At 38.3% G+C, this 22,395-nt stretch overlaps 3 protein-coding genes across 3 annotated transcripts in view; all 3 read right to left on the minus strand.

Annotated features, from left to right (window-relative positions):
- Positions 1–3,259: 3,259 nt before the first annotated feature.
- On the minus strand, positions 3,260–7,386 carry zmat1 (zinc finger matrin-type 1). Its single transcript, XM_083938769.1, is given in 7 exon segments — positions 3,260–4,544; positions 4,997–5,087; positions 6,370–6,595; positions 6,720–6,769; positions 6,772–6,880; positions 7,140–7,223; positions 7,349–7,386. Coding segments are annotated over 5 exon segments (1,446 nt in total). The 5' UTR covers positions 6,875–6,880; positions 7,140–7,223; positions 7,349–7,386; the 3' UTR covers positions 3,260–3,568.
- Positions 7,387–11,972: 4,586 nt separating this feature from the next.
- On the minus strand, positions 11,973–12,593 carry gnrh2 (gonadotropin-releasing hormone 2; the record flags this gene model as incomplete). The annotated part of the gene is made up of 3 exons (XM_083938772.1): positions 11,973–12,011; positions 12,272–12,355; positions 12,459–12,593. The coding sequence occupies 3 exons, from the start codon at positions 12,591–12,593 to the stop codon at positions 11,973–11,975; spliced, it is 258 nt and encodes an 85-aa protein (XP_083794898.1).
- A 3,618-nt stretch (positions 12,594–16,211) lies between these two features.
- ptpra (protein tyrosine phosphatase receptor type A) overlaps positions 16,212–22,395 on the minus strand; it is a 31,594-nt gene continuing 25,410 nt past the window's right edge. Inside the window, exon 22 of the mRNA XM_083938603.1 lies at positions 16,212–19,972. Coding sequence (XP_083794729.1) covers positions 19,898–19,972 — 75 coding nt within the window. The 3' untranslated portion in view covers positions 16,212–19,897. The remainder of the gene's footprint in view (positions 19,973–22,395) is intronic.

Consider the following 22,395-nt stretch of genomic DNA (forward strand, 5'->3'; position numbering starts at 1 on the left):
CTTAAAAAGAATAAATGGAGATTGATTTCTAAATGTCCTAATGACATAGAAGGTCATTTCTGCACAAATCCACTGACGAGTCCAGCTGTAAAAGTACTTCATTGTGACCGATGTATGTATGCATGCAATTTAAATTTCATCAGCAAGTTACAGACGTAACACATGAAAAGATGACGGGGAAGGTTCACTTTTAGGAACACCTGACTTTGGAATGAGTCAGCTGGGGCAGCAAATACCAATTATTTACAGCAACTGAATAATCATGTCGGAAATCAGTGAAAAGTGGCATCACAATTTCCAAGAGCCTAAGGTGACGTCTTTAAATTACTGCCAAGTAGGATAATAGGCTAATACCTAAGGGCACTTCATTTATGATGATGTAAAACAGAAAATCTTCATATTTCCAAAACTTAAACTCATGAATACATTTTTTGCTTCATAAGTGACTTGACTGCACATCAAAACAAGTTAATTGATTAATTCGGATATCAACTAATTGATTAATCAACTACTTATTTTACTAAACTTCACAATGAATATTTTTGTGTGGATATTCCAAACACTGATGTCTTTTCATCGACCCTGAATCTTATCTACAGACTGTACAAGTGATATTGTCATTTATGAGCAACAATGACTTACGCAGGTACACTGCTTTAGAAAGTATCAAAGAGGCACTGAAGATTTTTTTGCAGTTCATATCTTACTTAAAGAGGTTCTTCACTCCAAATTTAAAGCAATGAATCCCATGAATGGCATTTCTATTTTACTTAAATTATTTAAGGGCAGTCATTCTTAGAAGAGCACTAACTGTTCAAATGTCTGATTATCCCCAGAACTTAGAACTTCCTTTATAAACCTGATGAGCGCTTAGTGTTGTCTCTGGATTGTTTTGCGTGTGGATTAAAGGTTAGGGTGTAGAGCGGCCTGGTGGGGGTCTTAAAGTGAGAGGATGTGGGCACCCTACAGCTCTACGGGGGTCGAGGACTCGAGCGAGAGAGGGAACGAGACCACAGGATTCTTTGAAAACAGGAGATCTCAGGCGGCTTCAGAGCTGCTCTTTACACATCGCAGAGCTATGATAGCATTTGTTGGTCTGTCTGCTGCGATGTTTTTATTCAAAAGCAGCCTTAATTTCTTCTCTCTATTACTCATTAAAAGTTTATTTTCATTCAAAAGCAGCCTCAATTTTTTTTCATTAAAAGTTTATTTTCATTCAAGACATTTCATGTCTATATTATTGTGTCAAAGATTTAGATGTTTGTTTGGGTTTAATTTGCAGTGCTTTAAACAAATACTATTTTAAGTCAAGACCTCACTTAAGAAGCTAACTGAAAGCCTCTACGTGACTTCTGCAGCAAACTTTATCAACTGTCCATTCTCCCTTTTCCTTTGCTATCAACACTGGTACACTGTGTAATTAAGTCTTTTCAACAATTATTTAACTTTAAAACAGCAAGGTGTTTGATCTCACACATGCTCCACCCTCTACTGACTTTATGGGTGATAATCTCCTCCAATAACAGCATGCATTCACCCACTGAAATTTGCATAAACGTAACTGACCAGTGAGGACGTGCCTACCTGAATAAGTGTTGTTCAGGACATAAGGCAGTACACGCCACTGTCTATCCTTTTTCTCTTCAGTAATTGGCTATTTGCCCGCCCCTCTGGGCAAGTTACACCTACATGTTCCCATGCTCATCGATGGTTTTGGGAATGTGGTGTGCGAGGTGTCTTTTGCTTGTCTTTTGACCTCTGCAAGGTTGGACAGTTGCTCTACCCAGTAAAGTTGCATACTAGGGGTGACTGGGGTCACCTACTTCTCCACAGCTTAGGCTATACAGGGGTAGGTGGGTCAGGGCCGGTGTAGTTGGGTCTATGTTATAACACAACACTCATTCATCAGGCCTGTGTGAGATGGAACGAAAGTTGCAATATTGTAACCCAAGTTCTATTAGCACAGGCAGAGCCCTCTACCTACGGGGCCTGTCGCTCCTATGCCACTCTCTGAAGAGGGTGTAGGATAGCAGATAGTGGTGTGTACTGCCTTATATACTGAACGACACATATTCAGTTAGGCAGGTCCTGATTGTCCGGCTATGTTTATGCAAATTTCATTGTGTGAATGGATGCTTTTATCAGAGTATTACCCATGGAGTCCAGTAGAGGGCTCTGCCTGTGCTAATAGATCTAGGGTTACAATATTGTAACCTTTGTTTCAGGAATGTAATTGATTTACTACACTACTTGTGCTAGAATCTGGTTGATACTCTGTTCTTCTGTTCCTACAAGCCACATGAAGAGCACCACTCTGCACACGGATGCAATCGAATAACTGATACTGCAATGAACAACACAAATTGTTAGTCCATATACTGTACCTTTAAAAACACTAAAAAATAAGTGATGTCAAAGGATTTTAAAGGATGATTCATCTGCAGGCCCGTTTGAGCGTGTTTTGGCAGGTTTTTATGGCCACCATGTAAGTCAGTTCCTGTAGTCCATAGTGCTTGCAAACATAAAACCTTCTAGAAATATAGAAAAACCATCAAGTACACTGTCATGATTCATAAAGCTGTATAACTATTAACTAGTCAGAGTCTATTTAGAGTTTAAAAAATTTAAAAACATTGTTTTTAGTGGATCCTTATGAGTCAAAAGTACAGTTGGAAATTGGAAGTAAATGCAGTAACTTTACTTTGCCTCTGTTAGGTCATCTTAGTGTAAACTGCCTGTTCAATTCATCACAGACTACATCAGAAAATTTTGATGTTTGTAAAGAGCTGTCCTCATTTGAACTTTTGCACCTGCGTGACCCTAAACATTTTATGGGCTGATGTGCATCCGCACATCCGTAACACATGTAGACAATACATGCTAGACTACGGCAATGCAGCACAGCACTCTTCAGTTTTTCAAATAGTTTTGACGTGCAACAGATAAAGAACTTGTATAATAATTAATAATTAATAAACTAAAGCCTTCTACCCTACCTTCCCTCAGTGAAAGAACACCAACATTCAGAAGAAATGTAATGCCTAAGCTTCTAATATCTATAGACTTTTATTTGCTTTACTGATGCTCTGAGTAAAGCTCAACAGTGCCAACCACAGGCTGCTGAAGGGATCACAGTCTATCAATTCCTTGACAGAAGCACAGATACAAATGCATACTGATATATTAAAAGGTCAAGGGGACTTCTTGATAATTTCAAATGATAGGCAATAAAAAAAACTTAAATATTGAAGCCAACAATGGTAATAAAGATGTGCAAATTAATTAAATCCAAAATATAAGTGTCATAGTGAAAAATAAAGCTATTGTAGTCGTGGATGTGTGTTAGAAACAAACACAAATTGACTAAATATGGCTTGCCAGCTAGCACAACTATTGAGAACAACATTTTCTGGCTATCAAAGCAATTAGTAAAAACTGCATTAACTGCTCTAAACACTATTTTGATACAGACAGTTTTTGAGATATTCAATGTCATGCTCATGATAACTTCATGTTTTGCTTAAATGTCAGCAGTTCAACAGACAGAGTTTAACAACGCCTTTTGAGTTTAACAGCCCAGAATGGAGTCATCCCACAGCTTCTCCTCCTCAGTCCTAGTGTCTACTTTCTCTTTTGTTTTCTTCTTCTCTTTCCTGTATTTAGGTTTGTCTGGCTTGTCCTGTCCACCCTCTCCCTGCTCAACATTCATTTCAGCCTGAATTTGCACTTCAGTCTTTTTTCTATTGTCCATCGTGTCTTCTGGCATTAAACTGCTCATTGTCTTTTCCCCTCCCTCAAAGTCTTCCTCCCGGGATTTATTTTCTCGTCTTCTCTGCTTGCCGTGATTTTTTCGCTTTCTCCTCCTCCTCTCTTCCTCTGACTCTCCAGATTCCTCTCTTCTCCTCTCCTCCGTGTTGTCATCTCTTTCCCTCCTCTGTCTTTTCCTCCTTTTCTCCTCCTTGTCTGAGTCTTCATCCCTTGCCCTCCTGCCTCTCTCCTTCCTGGATCTTCTAACTCTCCTCTTGTCTCTGTGCCTGTATTCACTGTCATCACTGTCACTTGTGTTACTGCTATATGAGGAGGAGTAAGAGGACGAAGTAGTATACGAGGAGGAGCTTGACTGTTTTCTTCCCCTCCTTCTTTTTGTGGGCTGACTGGTGAACAGCGCAGAGCCTGAGCCTGGGACGATGGGAGGAGGGCAGTTATAATCCCAGCCATGGGACGGCCAGGGACGGCCCTGATGTGGAGGAAGCCACCCTTTAACAGGGTAGTAACAACCAGGGCGGGAGTGTTGAGGAGGGTTAGAGGTGGGAGGGAGGTTGGGGATAGGTTTGTTCAGTTCTATAATACCCCCCTTGTTTATTGCGTCCTCTTCTTCTCCATCTCCCTCATCCTCCTTTTGCGTGTCACCCAAAGGGACGGTTTGACCGGCCTTTGGGGCGACTCCACGAGCCTTCTGAACCTTAATGTAATCTGCCAGTTCATCTGCAAATGTGTTGTAGTCTTTTTGTTGGGATTTGCAAAGGTTAACAACCTTCTTCTCCCTGGTCGAGAACATGCAAACAGGAATTCAGTTGCAATACAATTGGTTGATAAATGCTGATGTCACACTAAGGCCACAGTAGGTCTAAAAAATCTAATTTACAGAAACTTAGTTAAGTAATATCATCAGTTTATCAAGTGCCTACAGGTAACTCAACATATCAAACCATTCCCTACTTGCACACCCAGCAGTCACAGAACAATATGATGATCCAATGGGACTGTATGTATGATAAAATCAGAGATAGTTTGCATACTGCGTACGTATTACAAAAAAAAAGGAAAATGTTTACTATCACATCGCAATATTCAGTGAGCAGACTAACTCTCATTTACTTTCTTATGCTTCTCTCGTTCTATTGTGCACGCCACCAGTAAAGTAAGACAGCGGTGGAACATTATTTCAGAAATTACAGTGGACAGAGAATGTTAGTGAAAAAATTCTTGATTTTACCTAATCTGATGTTTGTTTTCTTGCATGTGGGCCTGGAACATCTCCACAGAGTTAAATTGTATGCTACACATCTGACACATCAGGGAGTCGGCTGTAACAAACATAGAGTGGGTAAGGAGGGAAAAATATCAATGGCATAAATAATCAAATAATGGCTTATAAGCACCCAGATATACTTCTTCCTTTGCTTTCTTCTCATTCTAGCTAGTTTTTTTTACTTTAATCGAAATAGTAACTTTTGGTTCAAATCATTTTTGCATTTGGGTGTTTCCAAGTCTTCTCTACTGTTATACAGAACTACAACAGAAAATAAAAAAATTAGGAAAAAATGAGACCCAAAATTAACATTCTGTGTAACACCTGCAAACAGCCACTAACTAATTGAAATTCAATGTTATTATTTAGAGCCTGCATGTATGGAGCCGTAGCTGATTTTGTTCTGCTTAATGATGCTGCTATAGGCCTAGTCTGCCGGGGGATAATACTTTTCCAGATACTCTGAGCTTCTCTCCTCTCTGTCCGTATCATCACTGTTATTACCACTACTCATATTTACCACCATAATTACTATCATTTTTATAATCTAGCACCTTAGCTGTGCTTGTTTACACTATTCTGCTGTATTAACTGCCATAACATATAAGTCATATTCACATTACTATAGATATTATTATAGATACTGTTACTTTTTTGGTTGCTTGCATCTCTGGGACTGTCTTTTTGTCTGTCTCTTTTCTCTCTCTCTCTCTCCTTTTCTTCCTCCCCAACCACTCAAGATAGATGTCTTTCCTCCACAGAGCTGGGTCTCTCCGATGTTCATGCCTGTTAAAGGGAAGGTTTTCGTTGCCACTGTGTACTCAATGAGGATTGTTGGGTCTACGTAAACCATAATTAAGTCATAGAGTGTGTCCCGAGATGACTTTTGTAATGAATTGGCACTGTAAATAAAATTGAATTTAACTGAATTTAATTATCTAACATAACCAAAGTTAGACTAAATGCCTCTTGTCAAAACCAATTTATTGCCAGAAGGTTATCAAACGAACATCTACCTGCAAATCTCCTACCTATCTGTTAGGATGAAATCTTCGTGGCTGAGACGATTTGCTCTTTCAAATGTTTTTTTTTTCTTGTTCGTTGTTGGTCGTTTATGTGCTAGCATTGGGCTCTCATGCTGTTGCCAGCTTCTGCTGATTTTGTCTCCTTGTGTCTCAGTTAGACTGAAGGACACTGACATAATAGCGTGTCGAACAAATGTGCCACAAGAAATATTTTTTTTTTTCACATCAGTATTGCAAGTTAAAATATACTCAATGGGGTCTGATGCACTTTGTATCATTACTGCTTTGCTGAGAGCCAGGGGCCTGTGTTACCTTGTTGGACATCATCTCCAAGCTCTTTGAGCAGCTCCTGTCTGGCCTGATTCCTCTGATGTTTGCGTCCATTGTAGTGCTGCAAAGCCATTTGGGGATTGTTGAAGGAAGCAGCACAAAGGGCACAGTACTTGTTAGGGTCCTTAAGATCAACCTCTGCTCTGGGGGTAGGTGTGGTGGCTGTTGGGTCTAGAAGATTCTCCATAATGAACTCTGTGGCTGATTTCTGGTCAAAAAAAACATGAAATTAAGTTAAATTGTGTCCAACCTTCTGAACTTAGGCAGAACTTGAGCAGACAGTTTGATCACAATGTTATCTTTGAATATTAAGATTCAGATCACTATAATACTTTTACATCACCCAACCCACACTTGCCTGGGGACTGAAAGCCTTGCTTACAAGATTTTTTGCATGGACTTTGCCTTCGTAGTGTGATTTTGCCACCACATGGGAACTAAACACCATGTTACACAGCTCACAGAAATGGTCCTTGTCAGCAGTCATGGTCCGCTGCAAAAAACAGGCACAAGACTGGCTTGTCAAGAGATAGATCTATTGTCATAGACGATCCCTGAAACCTTCTCTGAGCACGATGTGATCATATCCCATAGAGGAGGACATCAGTAAAGCTTCGACCCTTAGAGTACTTACCATTAGATGCTTGCAGCATTATGGTTTACGTTCATTCTTCTGTTACACATTGTTCAACATTACAGATTAAGATCGCACCTAAATGTTTGAAGACAGAAATGTCTGAATGAGTGCCTACCTGGGGTGCTATAGACTTTTTGTTCACCTTCTCGCCTCTCTTGGCCTGCAGGCACACCTTGGGTCTCTGAGCATATTTCTTTCCCTGCAGTCAGAGCAAACAGGAGACATTATTACACAGGCCAGTTTTCTTACTAGTGTCTTGAAAGCAGCATGCACCTCATAGTGGGAGAGTTGCTGAGATTCAAAGAGCAGCACAGCCTCACACACCGCAGTAGCCGTCAGTGAGGAGACCCTTTAACAGTTCCTCTTCACTCTTGTCTCCTGTGTGGCACAATATACTGTCATTGTTACACCTCACACACAGAGAATACAGGCTATTAAATCATATTACATTCATTTTTTAATTAGTTTTACACAATACAATCTTATATAAGACAATATGTAGTTGTGCTACTTAAAAAATCAGACTGGTGCATTGTGTTTCCACACAAAATTAGAAGCTGTAACATTAAACGCTAATTTGTACAACTTTCATTGTCTGAATGAGAGAAAGGTCTCATCTTACATTCAAAATCATTTTATCTTTGTATGCCAGGAATTATGCACAACACAAGACAATAGCAAGAAAAACAATACGTATTGTAACAACTTCTTTGTACAAATAAGATGATCATATAACATTATAATTTACCAAAAGGATTTTATGGGGCAGCTGTAAAATTTAATTAACTGAATTATTCCCACTCAACACTGACCTCTTGCAGTGCAATACAGTAAATGTCCCATGGTAGAAAAATATGCTTAAGTGTTTAGAGATTGTAAGAGGTCAGTGTTGAGTTCAACTGAATTATTAAATTCTGCTTGTTCAATGTCTGATGAATATTTTTTTTTTTCTTGCACCACTGCTCCTTTGAATGCACTTTGCCCTGCAAGCATCGATAAACTATATCATGCTCTGCTCATTTTCACTTTAGACACAATTTTTTAGCACTAAAAAAAACATGTTATTGTAATGAAGTTTATTCATAATAGCTCAACTGTTTGGATACATATTTTGTTTGGCTAGTTTTCCTAAACTGTGAAGAAGCAGCTTATAAGTTTCATTTTTAGAGATTTAATGAAAATTACATCAATAAATGCAAACTGAAATATTACTGTGAAACTTAATTGGTTTACATCCTTGCTGAAAATAATTAATATATCAACATAACTTCCCAATTTAGCCAAACAATGACATGGTTTGTTGTACGGTTTGACAAAGAATGCTGTGTTGAGCTAATCATAGCACATGACTTGATAAATATGCTTGTATGCCTGGTGGTAACTGAAAATGTGAGCTGAATGAGCAGTCTTCAATTAAAATGATCAGCAAAAATAAAATACTGTTTTTAAATCAATAACCTTATCGTATTAATTTATTCAGCAAAAATGTTTAAATGGCAAATATTTGCTTGCTTTTGTTCTATATATATAAATACATACAATAACTGTAAATTAAATATTGATGTTTCTGAAGGTAAATTGTCACTGCATAAACCATACTGAAAATAAACCATTCCAGCCACATCAAGTGTGTGATTGAAGTTAGGAAAATTGAGGAATCGAAATAAAAGACTTGGGAATACTTTTTTAAAATCTCAAGTTCCCATACTCACAGTGATGTAATGCGATACGACAATATGCACTACACTACAGCATTTCCCTCTGTATATCTGTGTAAAATAGCTACAACTCAAATAAACTAAGGAGAAAAACACTTATTGCAATATATATATATATATATATATATATATATATATATATATATATATATATATATATATATATTATAGGAAATATTCAAGTCTGCTGATACATTTCAAATACTGTACTTACCAAATGATAATCACTGTAGCAGTTATCAAGGGAACAGATACTATATCTCAAATTATATGTACAAATGTTTGTTTTCCCCCCTACAAACCATTATCATGAGAGCATTTATTACTCCACTGGTGAGCAGGACCACTAAGTGAGGGACAGATGGTTATTTTTAGATGCTCAGATCTGAGATCCTTCAAATTCACCACTAACTTGAGAATATTTATTTTGACACAACTACATTTTAGACTGTAACTGTTGCCACTAGTTTTCAGTTAATTAATTTTCTGTTACCACAGAGAAGATCTCCCACTGATTAGTTATTTGTTATTCTAGGATACCAGAAGATGCCCAGCTAACCTGAAGCACTGCTAACCTGGGTTACCTGACCTGAGTCCGCAGGTGTGCAGACACTACCGGTAGCACCTGGCCTACCACCACCAGACGAACCTATGGTTTCACTATTTGGGTGGCCTTAGTTCGGTTTTAAAGGGTTTCTCATGGGCGATTAGTTACCTTTTACGAGTCATGTGTGCACAGGCCGGTAAAACAACACCGAGCCTGGCTCCTACCGTTGCAGCTAACTTAGCTCTTTAGCTAACATTAGCGCAGTTAGCTAAGGGGCTAAGTTAACGGTAGCTAACTCCATGGTTGAGCTGGTTAGCCAGTTAGCTACAGAGCTAAGGTTGGCTAAGTTAGAGGACACCATACGGCTGGATTTTCACCTTCTAGACAAAACTCACCTTCAACCTGGGTACTATCTATTTTTGTGTTTATTACTTTGTCAGCATCTGTGACAGAAGCCGCGTTAGGGGAACTAGCAGTGTTATTTTGAGTGTCTGACACTCCCGTCCTCCATGTTTAGCCCTGGTTTTGTCCTAGCTGTTTTTTTTTTCTCTCTTCAACTTTATTATTGATTTACAAAATACATTAACAGTGCATCAAACCAAATGATGAGCATCGCGTTAATAACAATTGGATAACAAATAGACATAACAACAAAATAAATACATAAATAGAGATAAAAAATAAAAGTGATGATTTTTAAAAAAGCAAGATACACCAGGGGACTCAATTAAATTGAGTTAAAGATATTAAAGTGGGAGCACAGATTTATAGTTTTGATAGCTTTCTTGTTATTAGCAGAGGATATTAACTTGAAGTACTCCTCCAATTCTTTCATAAAAACATAAAAAATGGGTTTTACTTTGGCAAATTTATACTTCTGGATGTAAAACTTTGCAAGAATTAAGATAAGATTAATTAAAAAATATTCTTTTCCAGCGGGATTGTCACTCTTTACAAAGCAAAAAAAAAGACAGGAGGAGCTCAAAATCACAGCAGATATCATCTAAAATTAATCTACAAATATCTTGCCACAGTTTACGGGTATATTCACATTTCCAAAACAGATGAGTAACAGTCTGTGAGTCACAAAAGGCACACTTCAGATCTAGATCAACATATTTGAAATTGATAGAGAAGGATTTAACCAGGAAACATCGATGAATAATTGTGAATGACACTTCTTTCACTTTATTAACCACAAAACATTTTTGAGGAAGAGACCAGATTTTTTCCCAACATAAGTTATTTACACGACTATTCCAGTAAAATATTACAGGAGAAACAGAGATAATATTACACTGGAAAAGAGCACGGATTTCACAATTGTTCTTACTATGGGCTGAAGCAACTGGTGAGAGCATCAAGCCCTAGCTGTTTGGTGCATGCGCAGTGATGTCATAGTGTTTACGGCGTTTTACCCTCAGAAAAGTAGGCTGCACCTTTAATCGATTTAAAGGTTGAACATGTAGAATTTTTATTAAAAGCTATATTTAAAAAATGATAATACACCCACGGGGCGTTTTTCGGGGTACAGAAGGAAAGTATTGCTTTTCCATAAAAAAAAATATATTTAGTCTGAATTAATATTTACATTGTACCGGCCTATAGCGGTCAGCATTGCGTGTTGCCAGGGTTGTCTGTTGTTCAGAGCAGCTACTGTGGGCTGGCACTGGGGGAAAGCCTCAGCGAAGGGGGTGTTATTTGTCCCAGCAGCCGAGTGACCGGAGTCAATATAGGCCAAGCATTCACACGATGGACTGAGATAAAAGAGTTCAATGGCATTAAAACGCTCGTCCAAATGGCTACGTTTCTCTTTGATCAGTAAGCTAACTTTCATGTTTACTTAGCTGTAATGGCTAACGCTAACAGTCAGTCAACCTCCTCTGCAACACTTGTATTTATGGTGCGATTTTCAGGAGGGGATGGGTTCAGACTGACTCTGGTCTCCTGTGGGCTACTGGGCTGCGTCTGACCAACCTGGCAACCTGACTGCCGGGATTCTTTTTTGTTGTTGCGACTATAATCTTGAGACAATAGATGGCGGTGTTCTGCTATTCTCAATATTCAACCTTTAACCTTTGACTTCATTTAAATTTACCCAAATACCCGTCCTAGAAAATTACTATTTTGCAATTAAGATTTTTTTCCCCATGAAAAAAACGATTTGAAAAATTATCAAAACATATCGGAGAGCCTAACTGGCAAATAGCCATATTTTTGGCTGGGATTATTAAAGTATTTCTGATTTTGGATTTTTACAGTTCATACTAAGATTCAAGCATGATATTCATTTTCTCACAGCTGAGTTTTTGTCAGTAGGCCTTTTTATATAAAGTGGACCCTGAAACCAAAATATCTAAAATGAACTAATCCACCATTAATTTCATATTTAGCTACTTCTACAACATCTAAGGTTCCTACTTTTTCTAGGGTTCTCTACATCTACTTTTTACACAGATAATTTTGGACCCAAAAAATAATTTGTAAAGTTCATATCAAAACAGATACTTTATTTTGGGACAATTTTATTTGGGAAAATCCATGTAATGCTGGAAAACAACTTTATTGACAAATATAACAAATAGAAGAGATCAGAGGATCAACATAAAGTTGTTTCACGTCATGACAAGGACACAGAAGAAGAGAGTCACTAGGTAGAAAAGCACTGTAGAGTGGAAAGCGGTCACTTTCTCTTCTGGAGCTCTCTGGCTAAGGCATCCAACTGTGAAGAGAGTGATACGGTAAAAACATGAGAGTCAGACACTTTACTCAATACACTGGAATGTACAGCTTTGTTTGTCTAGTGTATAGATATGTGGGACATCATGCTAACAGGTCGGCATCTGTGTATGTGCTGGTTTTTGAAGACAAGGAAGAGAGAGATTCCCTGTAGAGTAGATGATCTGCTTAGATTTACTTCTTCCAAATTTGTATATTAACATAGCGTAGAGATAGTGGATAGGGTACCGTTAGCTCACTTACAATGATGTTTCTCAGAATACTCCTCCTCTGGGGTCTCAAGTAACTGCATTCTCCTGCCTCGCACAGCTTAATCTCCTCTGAAACCTGAGAAACAGTGAGATTCAGAATAAAATATATATATTCTCAACAGGAAAAGCTCAGAGAATGAGAAAACTATGATCACTGGCACCCAAACACTGACACAAACCTCTGACGTAGAGAAAGAGTCCAGCTCCCTCTTGCCTCCAGGGTACCAACCATGGGACCAGTGTTGGGCGTTGGACAGCTGACTCCCCACACATAGAAGCAGCCCAAGCAGCAAAACCAGCCGAGATACACACATGATATTCCCCCCTAAAGGCACAGAGCGACACTCGATTAGCCTTAATCATTTGGTGTCTGATTTAAAAAATAAAATAAAATCGATTTTCAATCATTCAAATTTGGAACAGTTTTTTGTAGCAGAAAGTTTGAGCTTAAAAGGCATCGTTGATTTAGCTTTTCCTGCAATAATATTATGTATATATATATTATTATTATGTATATTATTTATGTCTCACTAAAATATTTAGAAGACAGGCTATTTGCAGTAAGTAAGTATGATAATGCTAAGTTTTAATGTTTGGAGTGAATCATTTTACGGGGGCTTTCATTATTAAAAAAATGTTCCCTAATGTCATGCTGTAATAATTAAACATGAAATAATGAATTAACAGAGTTCTTACGCCAAATGTTAAACTACTTAACAAAAATAATAATAATCTTAAGTCAGTGTAGCCTGAGAGACAGCAATAGGAGGTGAAGCCAAGTCTCCAACAACATTTATGTAACATTTATTCTAATATTAACAGTGTATAATTTAGACAGAACGCAGTAAATCTCTGTAAAAGTGTAGATTAGCGTCCTTACCTTTGTATCACAACTTTATCAATACAGGTGTCCCTTCCCGTCTTGCCAGAAGCTCGCTCTGCTTCAGTTGGTGAGTTGTTAAAGGTATCTCACAGTTTCACAAGTGTAGCCTGTTACTGTAAAGATTCTCTTTAACCTCAGCCTCCTCCTTAATATATGTACCCCTCCCAACACACGTTTCCACTATCATCCCCTAATTTCCCCGCCCATCACTGACCCTTTTGGTCCTTTTGTTCCTACTGGTGAAATGAACGGTCCCATGGGGACAAGAGGTCCAGAAGAAGACGTGGCAAATTCCAATTATCACCTGCAAACAGCACTGACACCCTGGGGTCATCGTCTGCTCACATACATCACCCATATCCATGTCCGTATTCTGTACTCTGACTGACTTTTTGTCTGTCAGAGGCTGCAGCAGGGTCAGTTTTTGAGATAGCATGAAGATACTGGTCACATTTAACTAGAATGTGTAAGTAATCCATTGGTATCAAACATGGTATGCTAGTGGGAAGTGGTCTAAAAAATGCTCCAAAATTAAGCAAAATGTTGGTGAGGGTAAACTGGCCTCAAGATATCTCAATGTAAATGACTTTGATGGGTACCCATGAGTCTCCCTTTTACAGACATGCCTACCTTATGATAATCCAGACAGTTAGGGTCAATAACCATGCAGTTTTTCTCATGCAGTACAATTGTGTTATCTTTGCCTATTCTCAAAAGGTATATTTGAATATTTCTGCGTATATATTTCTGGTGTTCATAAACAGCAGTGGAGTTACATAAATTTACTCTGATTGAAATCTCAGACTTTTGTGGGCTCAATGAGCCCAAATTTATTCATATGTGATGATTCTGGTCCTCATAACAGCCATTTCATTGTAATGAGAGCATTTTTTTTATACTTGACATCACTGTATAAAATGATCTGTTGTGCCCTCTAAGATAATCACAGTCTCATGAAACTTTACAACCACAAACTAGAGACCTGGGGCATTCAGAGGGTTTATGTCTTTCTATACTGACATACATTAATTATATGTCTTTAATTACATATTTATGACTAGACAAACTTGACACACGGTGTCAAATTAATCTTCCAGCTTTCAGATGATGTATACCACATCTATGTGGTATTTTCTTTTGATCTGCCATCTCGTCCTGAACATCCTGTCCCCCACCCCTACCCCACTAGAAAAAGGGGGGCAGCCACTCAAGGGGTTAACCATATTGATCAGCTCAAACCACAGTAGGTTCTTGTCAAAATGTCAACTCAAAAGTTCAAATTTCCTCTCTTTTTGCACCTGTTTTGACCACAGTGACCCATTACACATCCTTCCTTTAACCCAGATGACCCTTGGGTCAGAGGAAACACAGAGCCGCCTGATGACAGGGGGAACAAACACAGTGGATTCCTGTCCAGGTCACTGATGACATCCCTTTTAATCAGAGAAGGAAAGTTATTTTCAGATCCAGTTCTTACTCAGGAAATGACAACGGTGTGACGTGCTGCCCTCGACTTTAACTGCCAGCTTGAGCGTGAGGACTGTTTGGTGCAAGGGATTGGTTGAAGTGAAATGACTCCAAGATGTGTCACTGATGAGACATGGCCACCTCAATGTGAAGCAAGAGCAGTTCACTTCAGAAGTCTGTGAACTTTTTACACATACTGGTAGGTGGCTATATTGTTTTATGCACATTTTTTGTTAATAATAGTGCAGCTCATGCAAGTTTAATTTATATTAGAGATCTGACCGTCCTTTCACCTTTTATTTTGTGATGGGTTTTCACAGCATTTATTCAACTAAAATGTCTTCCAGACTTTAACTGATATATACATATAATCTGTAGCTGGTATTTATGTCAAATTAACTCTCTCTTGATTTGTTCCAGACAGACCACTCCAGATTGAGCTTGATAGAAAAAAGTTTGTCACTAAATATTGTTTGCTATTAATGAATGAAAAAACCCCACAGTGGGCCAAAGTTTTTCTGGTCCTCATTTAGCATTACACTTAAAGTTTAGGGACTCACAAGAGACATAAAAAAAAACCTTTAGGCCAAAAGCAAAGCAGCAGATGCAGTGATTTCTAGACTTTGAGTTTCTAGTATGAGTCAAGCTCCAAAACCACTGGATCCTACATTTCCCTTAATGCAACTGAAGGCCTCCTAAAGGCTCAGCGTTCAAGAATTAAAGGCTGCATCCAAAATGTCCTGACATCTTCGCAATTGCAGACTCCAAATCCACAACTCATCCGGTCCACGGGGGGCGGGCGTCCTTTACTTACTTTCTGCAGACTTCCAGAGTCAGTTTGAGGTGCAGACTTCTCTGATTTTATTACCCACAATTCAAATTATTATGAATGGGTAAAACAATTACTGCATGAAACCGTTACTTGAATCATGTAGGCCAGAAATAATACTCAACCACAGAAATATGTAGAACTATAGACTATGGAGATTTTACTAATGCATTGAGTTATTGCAGCCTACCCTATAAAAGCTGTGCAGTTAATGCCAAATAGGTTAAGAAAAATGTCTGTTTAGGATTATACTGGATATCTTTTCTTATCTTTAGACTACTCTTACAAAACCCAAATAAACTTTCCCACCAAACTGAATAATAAGCAGGCTCATTCAACAGAAATACTACCTGAATGTAAATGTAATGGTTCATAAAACGTATTCCAGGTATTACTGTCCACACAAACCTTTCAACAGTAACCCTAAATGATTTCCTTCTTAATTATTTATCCGTGCAAAAAGCACATCAATATTTGATCAGGGGTGAAGGGTTAAACACTGACTGAAAACCCTTCAAGAGAGCACACTCAGGAGGACAGCCTGATCTATACATGAACGATTGGCAATTATTTTTGCACCACTGTACCATTAGTCTTCATTGAGGAGTGAGCTGGAATGAGCATCAGGCTGTCCTGACTTGAAAACACTGCATGAATGCATTGGAGTTGACTGACGTGTGACGTTACTGCACCTCTGTGTTTAATGTTATTCAAAACCATGAGAAATACAGAAAAATGATAAAATCTCAAGCACTTTATTAGGTTTGAAAAGCATCTTGCTTAAAAAGGCCATTTGGCATTATATAATTATATATAATTTTATCATATATATAATTATATATACATATATTCAAATGTTGAATAACAAAACACTAGAAACAAACATTGGCAAATTAAAAAATAGGATTTGCTTAAGACAATTATACCAAATTATAAATGGCCGAAACAAAACATTTCTAATACATTTCAAAATGGTCCCGATACAGTTCAATATACATCTTTTTTTCTATTTTTTTTTAAAAGAAGGGGCGAGGGAAAGAAAATATAATAAAGCAAGGCAGCAGACAGAAATGAAATATAAATAACCTTACATTATGTACAAAAGGGAGTGGGGCAGTGACCACAGGGAAAAAATGTGAAAGAGAAAAAGGGAGTGATCAGTGGATAGCAGTGAGTGGAGCCGGACAGGAGACTTATAGGACATATAAAAAGTGGAAAGAAGAAGAGCAAAGTTGGACTCTAGTCTTCCTCCGGTCCCACGCTCTGGAAATGGAGATTTTAATTCTCTGGGGCGTTCCAAACGCTCCACTTCAGAAAGCTCCAGGAATAAAAGGGAGGTCAAACAGGGACAATGGTTTGGTTTCCCGTGGTGATAATTATGCAACTATATTTGTTGTGGGGGGAGGGGGGGGGGGGGGGGGGGATGACTTTTTGTTGAACATTCGGGTACCCACAATTGATTATTTGTCATGGATACCACATTTCAGTGATATGGAATGAAATGAAGCCGTTAAATCAAGATGGAATTTATTTTAAAAATTACCTCAACATTTGAGTTGAACCTGCACAATGAAGGAGTGCTACGTATGTGCGACCAGAGGGAATGTGAAAGGAAGGATGACTGACCCACTCTTGGTTTTGGCCCTATTGATTTGTCATATAAAGGGGTCTGTCATCGGTCTGCAGGTGGTAGTTCAGAAAAGACATGGGAATTGGGAAAATGCAAAGGACAGCCTTTAGAATGACAATGGTTGCACCACATAGTGTATGTTTTTTAAAAACCTACCATGAGGCACTTTTTTTAAGAGTTCATTATAATAGCTATATAGTGGATCTCACGGGTTGGCACAGTGTCATGTTTTGCTGTCAAATTGCATTGAGACAATGTCACATAACACACACAATAAACCCATGTAATCTAAGCACAGACGATAGCCAAACAAAAAGCCTCCCATCCTCTATTAATTAAAAACCCAATAAGTGACAAAGTAAATAAATGAAGAACATAATGGCACCTAACTAATAGTGCGGGCACTTGTGATGCTTTGGAACGAAAGAAGACCTGAAATGACGATGCACAGCCAACAATTTCAGTGACTGGTCAATTAGAATATCTGCTACTTTAAGTCCCTACAGGAGGCTGAACCTGGGGATTTGAGACGTAAAAGAGCTTCGGTTCAAATAGAGTTCCTATATTCAACAATTCATATTAACATCACGGCCGTGTCATCATTCTGACCTTATCGCTTATTTGGTTCCATATTTTTAAGGGCTTTGCTTTTGGTGCAAATAGTGCATGAGTGTTCAAACAATCAAAATTGATGCAATCACCCTTCCTAAAAAAATGAAAAAATACATCAGCGTGTACTTTTGTCCACTCTTAATAAATTAGGATTGATTGTGCTCCTTCCGTTTAGAAAAGTTCATTAATACGGGACTGTTAGTGTGGGATGCAAATTATGCACAAGAGTGGGGCTATCTTCAGTTAAAATATACATTAAAAAAGACTGAAATAGCTTGAAAACTCTTAAAAAGAAATATTATTTTTAATATCATGGCATTAAAATCTGTTAAAATCCAGGCAAAGCATGATATTTGAATACTCTTCTGCTTAAATCCGTGTGAATGCGAGTCAGTTTTGGAGATGAACTTGAGCTGAATGTGTTCAATTTGTAAAATCTAAACAATCCTGGCATCAGTCATTTCCTGAGCTGACCGAGTTGACATTATGACTGACCTGAAGCCCTGTGGTTAACTAACATCAGTCATCACAATTGAGGGCATAAAAAAAGCAATAATGCAATTCAAGTCTTTGTGTCCTCACAGGGCAGCCAAAAAAAAGAAAGAAAATCTGAGCAAACATGGCACACCTCACTTATTTCAGTAACAATGTATTCATTTTTGAAGAATATGTTAGCAACAGCATTCGAATCAAAAGAGACATTCTTCGGCATCAGTGTTCATGGTGGTAAATTAAAGTTAGTGTGACGGCACAGCATAGAGATGTGAGGCTGATATAAAAGAAACAAGAGTCAATTCAGGCAGACTCAAAGGAAACCTATACAGAAAATAAATGCTCAATACAATCTACAAGAAAATACTGATGTGCATCTGTAAACAAGAAGAGAAATGCGCTGTGTATATAACATTTGTTGATTTTTATGATGCGATAGTTGCTTGTGATTGTGTTGTCTGTTGGCTTCTCAACATGATCATTGCTGTAGATATTGTAACAGACCTCAAAATCAAAATAAAAATAAAAGTCATTTTAGAGATTCTATATAAAAGTTTGACCAATCCTCCTTCACATTCTTTACTGTAAAAAAATTGTTTGTTTCTACTTTCCTAATTTCCTGCTTCCTGATAGTGCAGCAGTGTGTTGTTTACCGATCCCTGAACAGTGAAATACCTTTCTTGTACTGAATGTCTAAACATGATCTCAGACTTCAGAGCTGCGTAACCAAGTGAGTGAAGGACTTTGGCACCCTTCAGATAGAAAACAGTGATGCGGAAATACACAAGCTCCAGTATGAACAAACACACACACACACACTCAAAAAAAAAAATTATTTGCTCCCGGTATTAGTGTGTGTTTGTGTGAGTTACATCACAGGCATTCTGACCTCCAATCGTGAGTGACCTTTGAACTCTTGAAACTTGAAGGGGAGAAATTGTAAGTAGCTCGATAGATGGAACTAAATCTGTGTTGAAGACAAATGGCTGTGCCTGTGTGTGTACTGTATGAAAAAAAACTGTATGGAAAAACAGTCCAGATTATGTCTGTAAATTCAGGTTCAGGGTTCTGCTACAACACATGTGGCTACAACACGGTTCTGGCAAAGCCAAAACTGTTTTAAGTCTCTGTCCATGAAAAGTAAAAACAAAAACAACAAAACAAAAAATCCAAACATCATAACCTTGACTCTGGATTTTTTTTTACATTAGCCTCCAAAGCATTAGATTTATATTCATATATATTTATATATTTATAGATATATATACCAATAAAATACATTACAGGTGCCACCCGAAAATGCAGCCAAACTCAAAACTGTGTCTGAAACCAAAGAAATAAGATGCAACACAGTAAGTATATATATATACATATGTGTGTGTGGGAGTGGGGGGTGGGGGGGGGGAGCAAATGGGGGTGAAGGGCTGTATTAACAAGACCAATATTACAAAATATTCAAGAAGGCATCTCAGTTTTTTCTCTGTCCGACTGCGCTGCCCTGTCCTCCGGGCTGAGGCCTCTGTTCCCTTTTCCTGCGGGCAGTTCATCTCATCCACAGATCAATTTGTGATGAGTCTTTTTTAAAAATAAAAATCCATCAGATGGGAATATGCAGCTTTCTGCATGGTAATGCATGTGTGTGTGTTCTGGTGCGTGCTTGTATGAAGTGTATGTGGACATTACTCCATCCATCCATGGCTGGTCCCTACTTGAAATTGGCGTAGTCAGAAAAGGCATCGATATACTCCTGGACCACTTTGTAGCAGAACTCGTACTGCTCCTAAGGAGGGAGGGGGAGGGCACGGGAGAAACAGCAATGTCAGTTGGAACTACAAATTCATTTTCCAAAATTTCAATCACTGAAGTCAATTATCCTTCGTATGGAGGCTTACATTACTGATAGAAGTATAATCCCAGCTGTAGTTTAAAGGTCCCATATTATGCTAAATTTCATGTTCTTACTTGCATTTTTGTTTTTTACTAGAACATGTTTACATGCTTTAATGTAAAAAAACAACAAAACACACATTATTTCTCATACCATCTGTCTGAATGTACCTTCTACCTATATACAGAGGAGTTGTAACATCACAACTATACAGAAGTCCGGACGGGTCGTTTAAAGGAACAGTTTATGAACATAGGCCGTGTATTGAGCATTTTGGTGCATTCACAGCATTTACATAATCTTCTTCATCAACATCTTTACCTGCTTCATAATAAAAAAAAAGACATGGAAATCTCACTTTTTACAACATGGGATCTTTAAGTATTGTAGCATTATGAAAATATACACTATATTGGTAAAAAAAAAGTCACCTATCAGCACCTCTAGAGCGTAGTAATTGACACGTTACATCTTGTTTGAGTGGGTTACGTGTTGGACTATTACTTAAAGATCACCTATTATACTTTTCTGGTCTTAATTTACTATTCATGATTCCTAAAGAGCAGCCTGACACGATTCACCGCCCAATAAACTTTGTAGATTTTGGGGAATCTCTTCCTGTCCTGCACTTTCTGCAGTCTAAATATTACAGGACAACACCGCTCCTTTTTAAGTTATTTTTGGCAAAGACATGGCTAAAAATGAAATTAATCATATATATCACTGCAATGTGCACGTCTGTTTATGTTCATGTTACAGTAAGCACAATAGAAACATTTATCCTCCCCTCTATTGTTGAGGAGCTCATATAATCACAGTTTTATACCCCTACTGGTTTGTCTGAAAAAAATAATTTTAGAAAATATAATGATCACTTCCAGCTGGATCCAATCTCACCAGAGCAAAGCACACACCCAGAATCCAAAAATGATACTAATAATAAAGTTCATTATTAACGTCAAAAACACACTTGTTGTTGATAACCTACTTTGTGAGATCTTGATGTGGCTCTTTTTTACAGTAAGGAGATGTGTACATGATACATTTCCAGTATGAGTGATGTCACTGTAGCTTGTTCTGATTGGAGCAATCTACGGTGTTACAACCGTCCCCTTTTACAACTGTACCTGATCTCCCCTACTACCAAATGTCTTTTTCAAAGGTGGCAGTAATGTAGTGCGCAGCTTTACAATCATATCCGCTACAGTAGATATGAGATGTGGCCTGAAAATCATCAGTAAGATGTTTGTGAATGTGACGAGAGAGGCTGAGCACAGCTGCTGCTGTTAGAGAAACACAACAGAAACCACTATAGGGTAACACCGGCTCACACTGATGAAAGTACCCGGGACAGCTGCCAGCATTTTACGCTGCTGTCGGGTCCGGGGCTCTACTCATAAGTGCAGACCGGAGAAGTAGATCTGCTCCTGTCCAGAGCAGGTAGACGCTACAGGGGTCAACTGCAGTTTAACACCACTGTAACAGCTCGCTTCCACGGTCCCACAGTAACGTTATCTTTTTCAACACTCAGGTGTGAAGTGTTGTAACGTTAAACAAACCCACATATTAGAACCCTCTTGTTGGCCCGGGAGTCAGCCTGTCTACCCACTTTTGCCTGGTGCTTGCGTCTTTAGGAGAGCTAAAGAAAAACGTTCCCTCACACCCAAACAAACAGAGCCAACTGCAGAGCGCGCTGGCAGGTGAGGGCATGGCAGGGACGGACCTGAGCATGTAGCAGCATGACTATGTAGGGAAGTTCGGCATCTTCTACGTAGATTAATTCACAAAATTCTAAGAAATAGTTAATAGCAACCAAATTCTAGCATTCAGCGCTGAGCCAGACGGTCGACAGGGCTCATGTCTAAATGCATGTACATCCTTGTTTCATACTTTGGTGTCTTTTAACATGAGTATACAACATTATGAAAACATTAATAGGTCAGAAAAGACAGAAAGCATAATAGGTCCTCTTTAAAGGAGCTATATTGGAAATAGTGAAAAAAGTGGATTGCCTCTATACAGTTCTCACAGACCATTCTCCTTTACGTAAAATACTCTTTTCAAACTGCTGCAAATATCTCATCAGTTGCTTCTTGGCTAGAGCCCAGTTTTGGCTTTTGGTAACGTGTGTTTTTGAAAAGGGATCCTCACACGTTCATAAGGAAATGTAAAGAGAGCGAATGTCTCACTTTTTCAACATGTTCTTAAGGATGAACTTATTGCTTAATGGGCCCTATGACAAAAGGAATAATCAAAAGTAATTTCCTATTAAAGTGTAATTCCAGCGTAAAATCATCCCCTGTTCTTTTTCGGCA

The sequence above is a fragment of the Echiichthys vipera genome (genome assembly GCF_963691815.1).
Source record: "Echiichthys vipera genome assembly, chromosome: X".
Lineage (NCBI taxonomy): Eukaryota > Metazoa > Chordata > Actinopteri > Perciformes > Trachinidae > Echiichthys > Echiichthys vipera.